At 43.3% G+C, this 13,037-nt stretch overlaps 1 protein-coding gene across 2 annotated transcripts in view; it reads right to left on the bottom strand.

Annotated features, from left to right (window-relative positions):
• SLC25A15 (solute carrier family 25 member 15) overlaps positions 1-13,037 on the bottom strand; it is a 37,910-nt gene that overhangs the window by 8,157 nt on the left and 16,716 nt on the right. Inside the window, exons 3-4 of one of the 2 annotated variants that reach the window (XM_049646860.1) lie at positions 5,576-5,834; positions 539-676 (exon numbers count right to left, since the gene is read on the bottom strand). In XM_049646860.1, coding sequence (XP_049502817.1) covers positions 539-676; positions 5,576-5,834 — 397 coding nt within the window. Of the gene's footprint in view, positions 1-538; positions 677-5,575; positions 7,027-13,037 lie in introns of those variants that run through there. The other variant, XM_049646859.1, reaches the window with a different exon arrangement.

Below are 13,037 nucleotides of genomic sequence, written 5' to 3'. Positions count from 1 at the left end.
GAGTGGGTTGATGGTCACAGAGTAGCTCACAAGGGCTCTGAGGAGTTTTTTTTTTAGAACATGGGCCCTCTGTGGGTACATGTGAAGGATCAGGGAGGGAAGTAAGGAAGTTACCCCAGCATGTGGGGGGATCACCCATGTGAGACCTGGGAATGGGCATCAAATATTCATCTCAGAGCCCAGACTGATACTTATGAAGGCTCAGCTCTCAGACACGTTGCAAAGCTGTCTGCTATGTGCCTCCTACACAGCTGGGGATCATGCCTCACGCACTCAACACGCCAAGAGCAGTATTAGCTCCTGGCTTACTTCCCAGCTATTAAATATCTGCCTACAATGCTCTGATGTGGGGGCGGGGGTGGGTGCAGCCATCACAGGCAGTCCGTCCAGAAAGTTATCCTCTGGCAGGGGAAAGAGTTCTGAAAACAGTATTTTGGAGTGGATAAATCCATTTCTCTCAGTTTGAGTACAATATAAAATATACAAATACTGCAGCAAGGCAACAGAGACCCAACACTTGTGCCCAAGCAGTGCTTACTTATGGCTTCTGGCTATCTTTCCTGACGACTCCATTTCATGCATGGTCTGTAGTCGGCACTTCACGAGTTCAGTGGGGCAAAGCACGAGAGCAGCAAAGGCAGAGGCGAAGGAACCAGCGGCCGCGTTCTGCAGATCACTGGAAGGAGACAAGCAGTTATTCATTCATTCAGCATTCACCATGCAGAGCACTCGGGCAGTGAGGGACAGCCACCATCAAAGAGAGGAACACTTGGGAACCTGCACGCGGTGTTTCATCTAAGGGTCTCACAACCCTGGGAGGCTGACAGCAACACCCCAGCTGTCATGTGGCAACACAACACACAGACTACATAGAACGCATGCTACTACCAAGTAGCAATACTAGGATTCAAACGCAGGTCTGCCTGACTGCAAAACCCATGCTCCTTTCATCAGTCATAGTGCTATGCACCGAATGTATCCCCCACCCCCAAATTTCTATGCTGAAGCCTTAATCCCAAATATGCTGGTATTTCCGGAGGGACTTTGGGAGGTAATTAGATGGAGAGGAAATCACAAGGGTAGAACCCCCAGGATGGAATTAGTGTCCTTATAAGAGACCACCTAGCTCTCTCTCCACCCACTGAGGACACAGCAAGAAGGTGTCCCTCTACAAACCAGGAAGTGGACCCTTACCAGACACCAAATCAACCAGCACTATGACCTTGGGCTTTCCAGTCTCCAGAACTGTGAGAAACAAAGGTTTGTTTAAACCACCCAGTTTGCAGCCACTCTGGAAAACAGTGTGGAGGTTCCTCAAAAAATTAAAATTAGATCTACCCTATGACCCAGCAATAGCACTGCTAGGAATTTACAGAAGGGATACAGGAGTGCTGACGCACAGGGGCACTTGTACCCCAATGTTTATAGCAGCACTTTCAACAATAGCCAAATTATGGAAAGAGCCTAAATGTCCATCAACTGATGAAGGGATAAAGAAGATGTGGTTTATATACATAATGGAATACTACTTGACAACGAGAAAGAATGAAATCTGGCCATTTGCAGCAACATGGATGGAACTGGAGAGTGTAATGCTAAGTGAAATAAGTCAGGCAGAAAAGGATAACCATGTTTTCACTCATATGTGGATCCCGAGAAACTTAACAGAAGACAGGGGGGAGGATATGGGGGGGGCGGGGAAAGTTACAGAGAGGGAAGGAGGCAAACCATGAGAGACTCTTAAATACTGAGAACAAACTGAGGGTTGATGGGGAGTAGGGAGAGGGAAAAGTGGATGATGGGCATTGAGGAGGGCACCTATTGGGATGAGCACTGGGTGTTGTATGGAAACCAATTTGACGATAAATTATATATATGTATAAAAAAAATAAACCACCCAGTTGATGGTATTTTGTTACAGCATCCAGAAGTAAGACACAATGCCATATAAAACAAAATCAAAAGGGGAGGAAGGCGGGGGGAGGAGAGAGGAAAAAAATCACCCATACTCCCACCACCACCCCAAAGGCACCCGTTATTAATACTTCAGAGTATCTGCCACTAAGCTTTATAAAACTAGGTTCCAAGGCTATCCCCACATGCCCAAAAATCCAACCTGGAGCAACCAGATATGTAACGTAACTGCCCAGATGAAAGCCCAGGATGAATTTTTAACCATAAAGCTGCTCATCGCAAAGTGTCTTCCCAGTTCCGCTGACCTCCTGACCTCGGCAACAGAGGGCACCAGGAGGCTGCAATAGTACTGAAGGAGGGGGTGAAGCCAGTGCCAGTCAGCAAGCTCGACAGTTGGAGGCAAATAGGCTAAGTCAGAAATCTAAATGGAGGAACGCACAGAAACCAGAAGTATTCACCTCACCTCAAAAGGGTTTGGTACCACTGGCCACAGTCACCAGCAGGGCTGTGAAATTGAGGTCCGATGAGTCCAAAAATATGGGGAGAAGCCTGAGAAATCCGTCATCAGGAATTATTCTGTGAGTGTTCATGGGGGCAGAAAATAAGACCCTTTCCAACCCGGGCAGTGTTCTGCCACAGGAGCTCAGCTGGCCCATGGGGTTGGGCAAGGAAGCAGCAAGAGGCTCGCAGCAGGACAGTGGGCTCCCTGACACTCCCCCGTTAAATGCCAGCATACCACTGTCACTGGACAACTGGGATGACACCCCCCCGGGGGGTAAGCCCCCCAGCTGACTGCCCTGGGTAGAGATCCCAACAATTTTCCTCCAAACCATGAGCAAGAGCCTAATAGACCTAACATGTTCACTCATCCTCAAGTTATGTCCAACAGTTACATAAACTGACGTCAGACGTTAGTATAAAATCAAGGGCTTCCTCCAATCTCAGCCCCCTCTCCTATCCCCAGGTGACCTGGCCTCGGTGCTGCGGGCAGACAGGAGGAGGGTGCCCCGGGTCCAGCCGGTCGGCTGCACACCCAGGTCTCAGAATAGCTGGCCTGGAGGGAGGCTTCTTCCAGGAGCAAGACGCTGCTTTGAGTAGAGACTTGCTTTTCATTTCAGAGAATTAAATATCAGCCCATCACCTGGTGAGAGCCAGACACATGACTATCCTTGCTCTCAGCTTCTAGTGTGTGGAAAGTGCCCAACACCACTCACAATGTTCCTTCCCTGCCTTTTACTCCTGCTTAGCTGGTTGTCAACGCCAAAGCTTCAGGGGGTTTCTGTGGTCTTTCAGCCAGCCTGCAGATCCATACCTGGTCTCCCTCAGGGACTCTCTGTCAACTTGTGACAGGCGACAGTCAATTAGGGTCATTAACCAGAGTTGCCAAGTTTGCCGGAACAGAGGCGGCATCGATAAATGGGGACATCTATCAACCTAAGACACAATAATGGCTCAGCCACCTGAAGGAATACCGAGCATGCTGTCCCAGCCCAACAACAAGGCAGATCAGGTGTGCAGTAGACTTTGGCTCTCCAATAAATACTCTCATCTTCCAGGGCACTAAATAAGGTAGGCCGGCCCAAGGCTGCACCTGCCGTAAAGGCGTTCAGAACTGGAACTGAAGCTTCAGTAGGCCTAGGATGGGGTTTTGTAAGAATCCGCTGTTTGTCACCCCTTCAACAAACAAGTACCTGGACACGCCTGCTGTGTTTAGACCCCATGCAGCCAAAGGTCAAAGGAGAACATGACTCAGGGTGGAATTTAAACCATGGACGGACAAATATTTACGAATTTGCTGAAATTCACAGTAGTTTCTTCCAAGCAGTGCTTTCCTTTCACTGCTTCTGCTGATTTATCTTTTCTCTAGACCTGACCCCTACCCACGGTCCAGAGCCCTGACTCTGGTCTTAGGGAAAGAACACCAGATGGGGGCCCAGAAGGCATGGGTTTGAGTCCTGCTCTCTGTTATGAGCTCAGATAATATGATCCTAAGCCTGTCAGGATCTGCATGAAATTCCCCCCATCTGTAACACAATTAACACCATCCACCGGCTTTGCTGCTCTCACAGGACATCAGTGAGGGCTAAAAACAAAAACAAAAAACACAAGAAAAACAAAAACGAACCAAAAAAACCACGATAGCCGTGGGAGTCATAGCTCTGTCAACTCTAAGGTAGCACCTAAGGTAGCGTTTTCCCAACAGGCAATAAGTACACACTGTTTCTGAATGACGAAAAAGCAGCTCTTTCCCACGCCAAGACCAAAAAAAAAGGAGGGTGCTGGGTTAGGCCAAGTGAAATAGGCCGGCTTCTTTGTTGCAGGACTTCCTCCGGGACCTCATGTGGCTGCTGTCTTCTCTGCAAGGCGTTCTCCTCTGGGGATGCTGCAGGGGACCTAAACTCCAGGTCTCCTCATGTAGAAAGTCTCCCCCTTGAGCAGGGAGGGCGACAGTCACTACAGTGTTCTTCCCATCAGTCTCTATCATGAGATCCCACATTCTCCTCGTTTGTTTCTTGCATATTTCTTTACTTCATCTCTTTTTCCTGACCCCTCTGTGCTGGAAGGTCCTAGAATCAGTGCGCAGCCCCCTACAGAAGCTATCTCCCTGGGTGATTTCATCCAGTCCCCTTAAAAAACAAGTTCCATCCATCAAGACAAAATTCCTGCCTGCAAAAGGGCATGTCTTAAAGACCATTAGGCACCTCCAGGGAACTTCTGGACAAAAGGGACCTACTTTTAGTCAAGTGGGACCCGAGTTGCAATAGGGTTTCCAATTCCTACCAATACAACCCGTAAGAACCATGCAGCTGATACAATTTAAGTGATTTTTAAAAATTCAACATTCAGAAAAGGGATGGCTACACATCCCAGTGTTTCCCGAGTTCTTCCTAGTTGCTGTGTATGTAAATATCCAAGGGATGGCCAAGCACATGGCAGAGTCTGACGTTTGGGGCAGACATGGCCAAACAGGTTCATCTCCATCTTCTGAGATGCTGCCGACTCTTCCTAAAATTCCAAGTGTCTCTCAGACTGGTTCAGGCAGCTTCTTCCAATCCTCTGCATTTTGCCGACGAGGTGGAATCCCAAACGTGGCTCCCAGGCTGCATCTGTGGCTCTGGTCCAGCACCTGTGCCCACAAGAGAAGTAGTACGACCTGCAGCATCTGAAAAGCATCTTCGTGAAGGACACCAATACGTAAGGGTGTCTCCTTCTCCATGGTACATTACAGGCAATCCTCGTCCTGCAGAATTCGTGGTTTGCAAGTTTTATAGGATGACAATGTATTCCTCCATAACCAGAGAGAAAGTGGGTTATTTTAAAAAAGGAAACATCCTTCCCATAAGGTATCACAAAAATTTTGACTATACAACAACGTTGTCTTTTAAATTTCTTCTTAATGTTTATTTTATTTTTGAGAGAGTGAGAAAGAGAGAGACAGAGCATTAGCAGGGGAGGGGCAGGGAGAGAGGGAGACACAGAATCCGAAGCAGGCTCCAGGCTCTGAGCTGTCAGCACAGAGCCCGACGCGGGGCTTGAACCCACGAACCGTGAGATCATGACCTGAGCCGAAGTCGGACGCTCAACTGACTGAGCCAGCGGGCGCCCCCAACAAGGTTGTCTTTTGAAACAAACTGAGCAGGTATTAGTGCCCACGACTCACCTTAGCTTGGCCTGCTTTTCCAATCCAACCACTTTCCGCACCACCTGTTGGCAGAAGCCGTAGCACATGAAGAGGACAGAGTTCTCGGCGATGTTGGCAATCAGCGCTGGGCTGGTCCCCTTGTAGAAGCCGCGGAAGCCCACTTGGGAGTAGGTTTTCAGGCAGCAGTCGGTGAGGCCCCTGTACAGGTCGGGGAACGTCTGCATCTTCACTTTCACGGTGTCAAAGGGCTGCCCGGTCAGTACACATGCCGTGCCCCCTACAACCAGGACAGAAATCTCCAGCACGAGTCTACGTGCGTTAGAGTGCAGCCTCAAATACCCACAGAAACGAGAGGAAAGCAGCCTACCCCAGGGCTTACTTACACTTGTGTTCATTCGACTTCTTCCTCCCCCAAACCTTCGAGCCCAGTCCAATAAACAACACAGGGTTCCCAGTGTGCCCAACACCCAGCTACAGCCCTGAAAGAGCTCACCCTCGGTAGGAGACTGATGTGTGTTCAACAGTCAAAACCAGAGGATGCAAAAGAGTGGAGTGTGTTCTCGGGTGTCAGCAGTGGGGTTAGAGGGACCTGGGCTTGAGGCCTGGCTCTGCTGTGACATCCCAGACAAGCAATACCAATTCTGAGCCCTGGTTCCTCAATCAGTTAGCACGAGGATTAAATAAAAATGGATGAAAAGACTTAACGTAACGGCTGCTGCACAAGTGGTTAATAAATGGCACTTAGTCTCTGTGTACATGCAACCATATAAAAGGAAGGGAAAAAAAGTCTGGCAGGAGCTAATCACTCCCTTTTGCCTAATGCCCAGCTGTACTGATGATTATCAGAAAAACAGAGGAAGAAGCAATAGGTAAAGACAACAGAGTCTGGCCAATCGCTAAAGAGCTAAATTTTGACTCTGCTTAGTACAAATCACATATTTCTGCACTTTTATACTGTAAGACTTTAGAAAACATCAAGATCAAAACTGCGTTAGAGGACTTCAATAAAAATTCTGAACATAAGGGAAATAACGAACTATAACCACCCTGTGATATCCCAGACCCCGGACTGGGTCAGCATTTGCGAAATGCCACAAGACTTCCATCTTCCTGGGGCCTAAGAGGCCACCGTAGCTCAGACATTCCCTGCTTGTGTCAGGAAACATAACCATCGGATGAAGTTTTTAAAGCTTCATCAAAATTGAAGTCTTACATTAAATATTTAAGGAATGCAACTTCATAATTTGATATTACACATAGTTACCCCAACTAAACTGTGAAAAGCAAAGATAGGAGAGGTCCTGTCTCAAATAACACCCCCCCCCCAAGTAATTACTGGCAGATAAAAAGACATTTTCAAGAAGTTCTGAAAACTGAACTCTTCTCTTAAGCAATCACAAGTGTGACCTCTGGGATCCTCTCCCTACTGTTCATTTGTTCTAGGAGAGTAATGATACATTCCCACTGAATTAGTAGTTCTGAATTAGTAGAATATAATTCAATAAGAGGTTACTACCATTAGGGTTATTCTTTGCCAGGTATTGAGAAGAATAAAATAAGACCCTAAATCAAAAAATAATTTAATCATTTGAAAAGAGGAGGTGAATGTCAGCATGTTTAAAGAGGATACATAATCTAGGTAATCTAGGTAACCTAGATGCAGATACACTGAATAAAGCATTCATTTCAGAGCATCACAATTTTAACTGGAAGTTTCCATATTTTAACCCAGTCATCCCAAACAGTTCCACATCACAGGTTGCTAATAGACACATTTGTTGCGTATCTGTAACAGTTACATTTCCAACAGAGAGAAGGTAGGAAGCTAGCACATTTTCAAATGCTTACAACAATTGTCTCCTCTCATCTATGGAGGTTAGTTGACTCTCCTGTAATTTACCACAAATGACACTGTCAGAGGCACTGCTGAGCCCCACTCATGTGGATGAGGACTACTCTGAACACCAGCACCAGTCACTGAGACCTAGTAGGTGCTTAGATACCCATCAAGTATCCACGAACCTATGAATAATTTACAGGAATATTTCTCCACTTACTTAGAGCACAGACCTCTGATCATCTCATTCTCCTCGAGAGGCAAGTGGAAACAGCATCTGCATTTTTTTGTAGGTATCCCAACAGGCCCTGCATTTTATTCTGCAAGACAGGCACTCAGACCATGGTACACTCTTCATTTCACCAAGGTCAGTGTTGTGGGTTTTCTCTGCTCTACACAACTGAGTCAGCAATGACTGGCAGGGCAGGGATGGTGTCAGTGGTGAAAGTAGGGAAGATAGAGCTAAAGACCAAAACGCAGACCCTTGACCACCCTGTCCACCTATGCAAAACAGAGAATCTCAAACGCAATGGAAACACTCAATAAATGTTCTGTTTAACAGTACTGGAAGCATAGCATTTTTAAAATATTCTAATGAAAAATGCTCTCGATGGACTAAATCCTCCAATCAAAAGACACAGGGTAAGGAGGCCTGGCTGGCTTAGTTGGTAGAGCATGTAATGCTTGATCTCAAGGTTGTGAGTTCAACTCCCATGCCGGGTGCAGAGTTTACTTAAAGAAAAAAAGAGGGGGCGCCTGGGTGGTTCAATCAGTTAAGCGTCCCGACTTCGACTCAGGTCATGATCACACAGTTCGTGAGTTTGAGCCCTGCATCAGTCTCTGCACTGGCAGCTCGGAGCCTGGAGCCTGCTTCAGATTCTGTGCTTCTCTCTTTCTCTGACATTCCCCTGCTAGTGCTCTGTCTCTTTCTTGGTCTTAAAAATAAATAAACATTAAAAAAAGAAAAAAAGAAAAAAAGACACTGGGTGACTGAATCAACACACACACACACACACACACACAACATCTATATGCTGCCTACAAGAGACTCACTTCAGACCTAAACACACATACACTGAAAATAAAGGGGTGGAAAAACATTTAACATACAAAATAAGGCAAAAAAAAAAAAAGCTGGAGTGGCAATACTTACACAAAATACTGTAAAACAAACACTGTAGCAAGAAACAAAGAAGGGCACTATATCACGATAAAGGGATCAATCCAACAAAAGGATATAACATTTATAAAGAGCTATGCACCCAATACAGGAACACCTAAATACATAAAGCAATTGTCATAAAGGGAAAAACTGACAGTAATATAATAGTAGAGGGCTTTAACACCCCAATTACATCAACAGATCACCCACCAGAAAACAAAGAAACAGTGATTCTGAATAAAACATTAGACCAGTTGAACATAACCTATACACACAGAACATTCCATCCCAAAACAGAAGAATACACATCCTTTTCAAGTACACATAGAACATTCTCCAGAATAGATCATATGTTAGGCCACAAAACAAATCTCAATACATTTTAAGAAGACTGAAATCAGGGCACCTGGGTGGCTCAGTAGGTTAAGCATCCAACTCTAAATAGCAGCTCAGGTCATGATCTTGCAGTTGTGAGATCGAGCCCCACATTGACTCCACACTGAGCAGGAAGCCTACTTGGGCATTCTCTCTCTCCCTCTCTCTCTCTGCCCCTCCCCCACTTGCTCATGTGTGTGCACACGCTCAAAATAAAATTTAAAAAGAAGACTGAAATCATATCAAGCATCTTTTTGACCACAACAGTATGAAACTTGAAACCAATCACAAAAACAAGACAAAGAAGAAATGAATACAGGGAAGCTAAACATAAGCTACTAAACAATGACTGGGTTGACCAAGAAATCAAAGGAGAAATTTTAAAAAGCATGGAGACAAATGAAAATGAAAACAAAATGATCCAAAATCTTTGGGATGCAGCAAAAGTAACTCTAAGAGGGAAATTTATAGCAATACAGGCCTACCTAAAGAAACAAGAAAAATCTCAAACAATCTAAGCTTACACCCTAAGAGAGCTAGAAAAAGAATGAAACCCAAAGACAGTAAAAGGAAAGATCAGAGCAGAAATATGAAAGACTAAAAAATAAAAGATACATAAAATGAAGAGCTAATTCTTTGAAAAGATAAACAAGATTTATAAGCCTTTTGCCAGATTCATTAAAAACAAAAACAAAAAAAAGAGGCCTCTGGGGCACCTGGGTAGCTCAGTTCATTGAGCATCTGACTCTTGATTTCAGCTCAGGTCATGATTTCTTGGTTTGTGAGTTCAAGCCCCACATTGGGATTCTAGCTCTCCCTCTCTCTCTGCCCCCCTCCCCTGCTTGCACTCTCTCTCACCCTCAAAATAAATAAAGTTTAAAGAAAAAAAAAAGAACTCAAAATCAAAAATGAAAAGGAATAAATAAGAACTAAAACCACTAGCTTGCCTGGCTGGCTCAGCCTGTAAATCATATGACTCTTGATCTTAAGGTTGTGAGTTCAAGCCCTACATTGCACATGGAGCCTACTTTAAAAAAATTTAGGGGCACATGCACCCCAATGTTTATAGCAGCACTATTAACAATAGCCAAAGTATGGAAAGAGCCCAAATGTCCATCGATGAATGGATAAAGAAAATGTGGTGAGTGTGTGTGTGTATATATATACATGTCTATACATACACACACACACACACCCATACATAATGGAGTATTACTCAGCATTCAAAAAGAATGAAATCTTGCCATTTGCAACTATGTGGATAGAACTAGAGGATATTATGCTAAGCAAAATTAGAGAAAGACAAATATCATATGACTTCACTCATATGAGGACTTTAAGAGACAGAACAGATGAACATAAGGGAAGGGAAACAAAAATAATATAAAAACAGGGAGGGGGACAAAACAGAAGAGACTCTTAAATATGGAGAAGAAACAGAGGGTTACTGGAGGGGTTGTGAGGAGGCGGATTGGCTAAATGGGTAAGGGGAATTAAGGAATCTACTCCTGAAATCATTGTTGCACGATATGCTAATTTGGATGTAAATTTAAAAATTTTTTTAAAAAGGCTAAAAACCAAAAGAAAAATTTTTAAATGGACACCACAGAAATACAAAGGATTATAAGATTATGAAAAATTATATGCCAACAAATTAGACAACCTAAAAGAAATGGATAAATTCCTAGAAACCTGTAATCTTATAAATCTGAATCAGAGACAGAAAAATTTGAACAGACCAACAGACCAATTACTGGTAATGACATTGAATTAAAAAAAAAAAAAAATTCCCAACAAACAAAATTCTAGGACCAGATGGATTCACAGGTGAATTCTACCAAACATTTAGAGAAATACCTATTCTTCTCAAACTATTCCAAAAAATAGAGGAGGAAGGAAAACTTCCAAATTCATTCCATGAGGCCAGCACTATGCTGATATCAACAACAGACAAAGACACCATGTAGGGGTGCCTGGGTGGCTTAGTCAATTAACTATCCAACTTCAGCTCAGGTCATGATTTCTCAGTTCACAATATCAAGCCCCACATTGGGCTCTGTACTCACAGCTCAGAACCTGGAGCCTAATTCAGATTCTGTGTCTCCCTCTGTCTCTGCCCCACCTCCACTCATACGCTCTCTCAAAAACACTAAAAAAAAAAAGACACTATGAAAAACCACAAGCCAATATCTCTGATCAACAGAGATGCAAAAATCCCCCGCAGCAAAATATTAGCAAATTACATTCAACAAAACAATAAAAAAAATCCTTCAGCACCATCAAGTAGGATTTATTCCAGGGATGCAAGGATGGCTCAATATTCTCAAATCAGTGGGATACATCAATTAACAAGAGGATAAAAACCACATGATCATCTCAATAAATGCATAAAAAAGTATCTGACAAAATACAACATCCATTCATGAAGAAAACTCTCAACAAAGTAGGTTTAGAGGGAATATACCTCAACATAATAAAGGCCATGTATGAAAAACCCACAGCTAATATCATACTCAGTGGTGAAAAATTGTGAGCTTTTCCTTTATGATCAAGAACAAGACAAGGATGTACACTCTTATTACTTATTCAACATAGTACTAGAAGTCCTAGCTACAGCAATCATACAAGAAATAAAAGGCATCCAAACTGGTAAGGAAAAAGTTACACTGTCACTAATTTGCAGATGACATGATACTGCACATAGAAAACCTTAAAGACTTCACCAAAAAACTAGTTTAACTGATACATGAATTCAGTAAGTTTTTAGGATACAATATTAACATACAGAAATCCATTGCGTGTCTGTGCCCTAATAACAAAGTATTAGAAAGAGAAATTTTTTAATTTTAAAAATTAAAAAAAAAATTAAGAAAACAATCCCATTTATAATCGCTCCAAAAAGAATAAAATACCTAGAAATAAATCAAGGAGGTGAAAGACCTGTACTCCTGAAAACTATAAAGCATTGAGAAAGAAATTGAAGATGACACAAATGGAAAGACACACCATGCCCGTGGATTGGAAGAACAAATATTGTTAAAAGGTCAATACTACCCAAAGCAAATCAATAGATTCAAAGCAATCTCCACCAAAATACCAACAACATTTTTCACAGAACTAGAATAATCCTAAAATTTGTAAGGAACCACAGACATCCCTGAATAACCAAACCAGTTTTGAAAAAGAACAACAAAGCTTGAGGCATCATGATCCCAGATTTCAAGATATACTACAAAGCCCTTGGTCCATGTGTGCATCCTCAGGCGGGATTCCTTCTCCAGGCACTAAGACACAGCTGTACAGAAGACCAAATCCCACTCGGCAGAGTACTTCCTCCCAGGTGAATAATCCTACCTGGATGATATTTTTTTTTTTTTAAATTTCCTAAGTTTGGGAAGGTCTAGCAAGACTGCAAAAACAAAAATTACTCTTCAGGAAAATAAAACTATCCAGTTTTGACAACATAGCCACGATGTCTTGTGTACCGTCATAAATTTCTAGATTTGCAAAGAAATAGGAAAAGATCACCTATAGGGAAAGAATTCAGTTGATGAAAATGACCAGGAGATGGTTTAGGTATTAGATTTAAAATGTAAAGACATGAAGGAGCGCTTGCTGGCTCTGTTGGTTAGGCATCGGATTTTGGCTCAGGTCACAATCTCGAAGTTCATGAGTTTGAGTCCCGCATTGGGCTCTGTGCTGACAGCTCAGAGCCTGAAGCCTGCTTCGGATTCTTTGTCTCCCTCTCTCTCTCTCTCTGCCCCTCTCCCACCCACAAACTATCTCTCTCAGAAATAAATAAAACATTTAAGAAATTAATTGGGAATGCAAGCTGGTGCAGCCACTCTGGAAAACAGTATGGAGGTTCCTCAAAAAACTAAAACTAGAACTGCCCTATGACCCAGCAATTGCACTACTAGGCATTTATCCAAGGAATACAGGTGTGCTGTTTCAAAGGGATACATGCACCCCAATGTTTATAGGAGCACTATCAACAATAGCCAAAGTATGGAAAGAGCCCAAATGTCCATCAATGGATGAATGGATAAAGAAGATGTGATTTTATATATATATATGTGTGTGTGTGTGTGTGTGTGTATACATAT

The sequence above is a fragment of the Panthera uncia genome, assembly GCF_023721935.1.
Source record: "Panthera uncia isolate 11264 chromosome A1 unlocalized genomic scaffold, Puncia_PCG_1.0 HiC_scaffold_16, whole genome shotgun sequence".
Taxonomy (NCBI): Eukaryota; Metazoa; Chordata; class Mammalia; order Carnivora; family Felidae; genus Panthera; species Panthera uncia.
The sequence above is the reverse complement of the archived record's forward strand: the minus strand, read 5'-3'. Positions and strand labels throughout refer to the sequence as shown.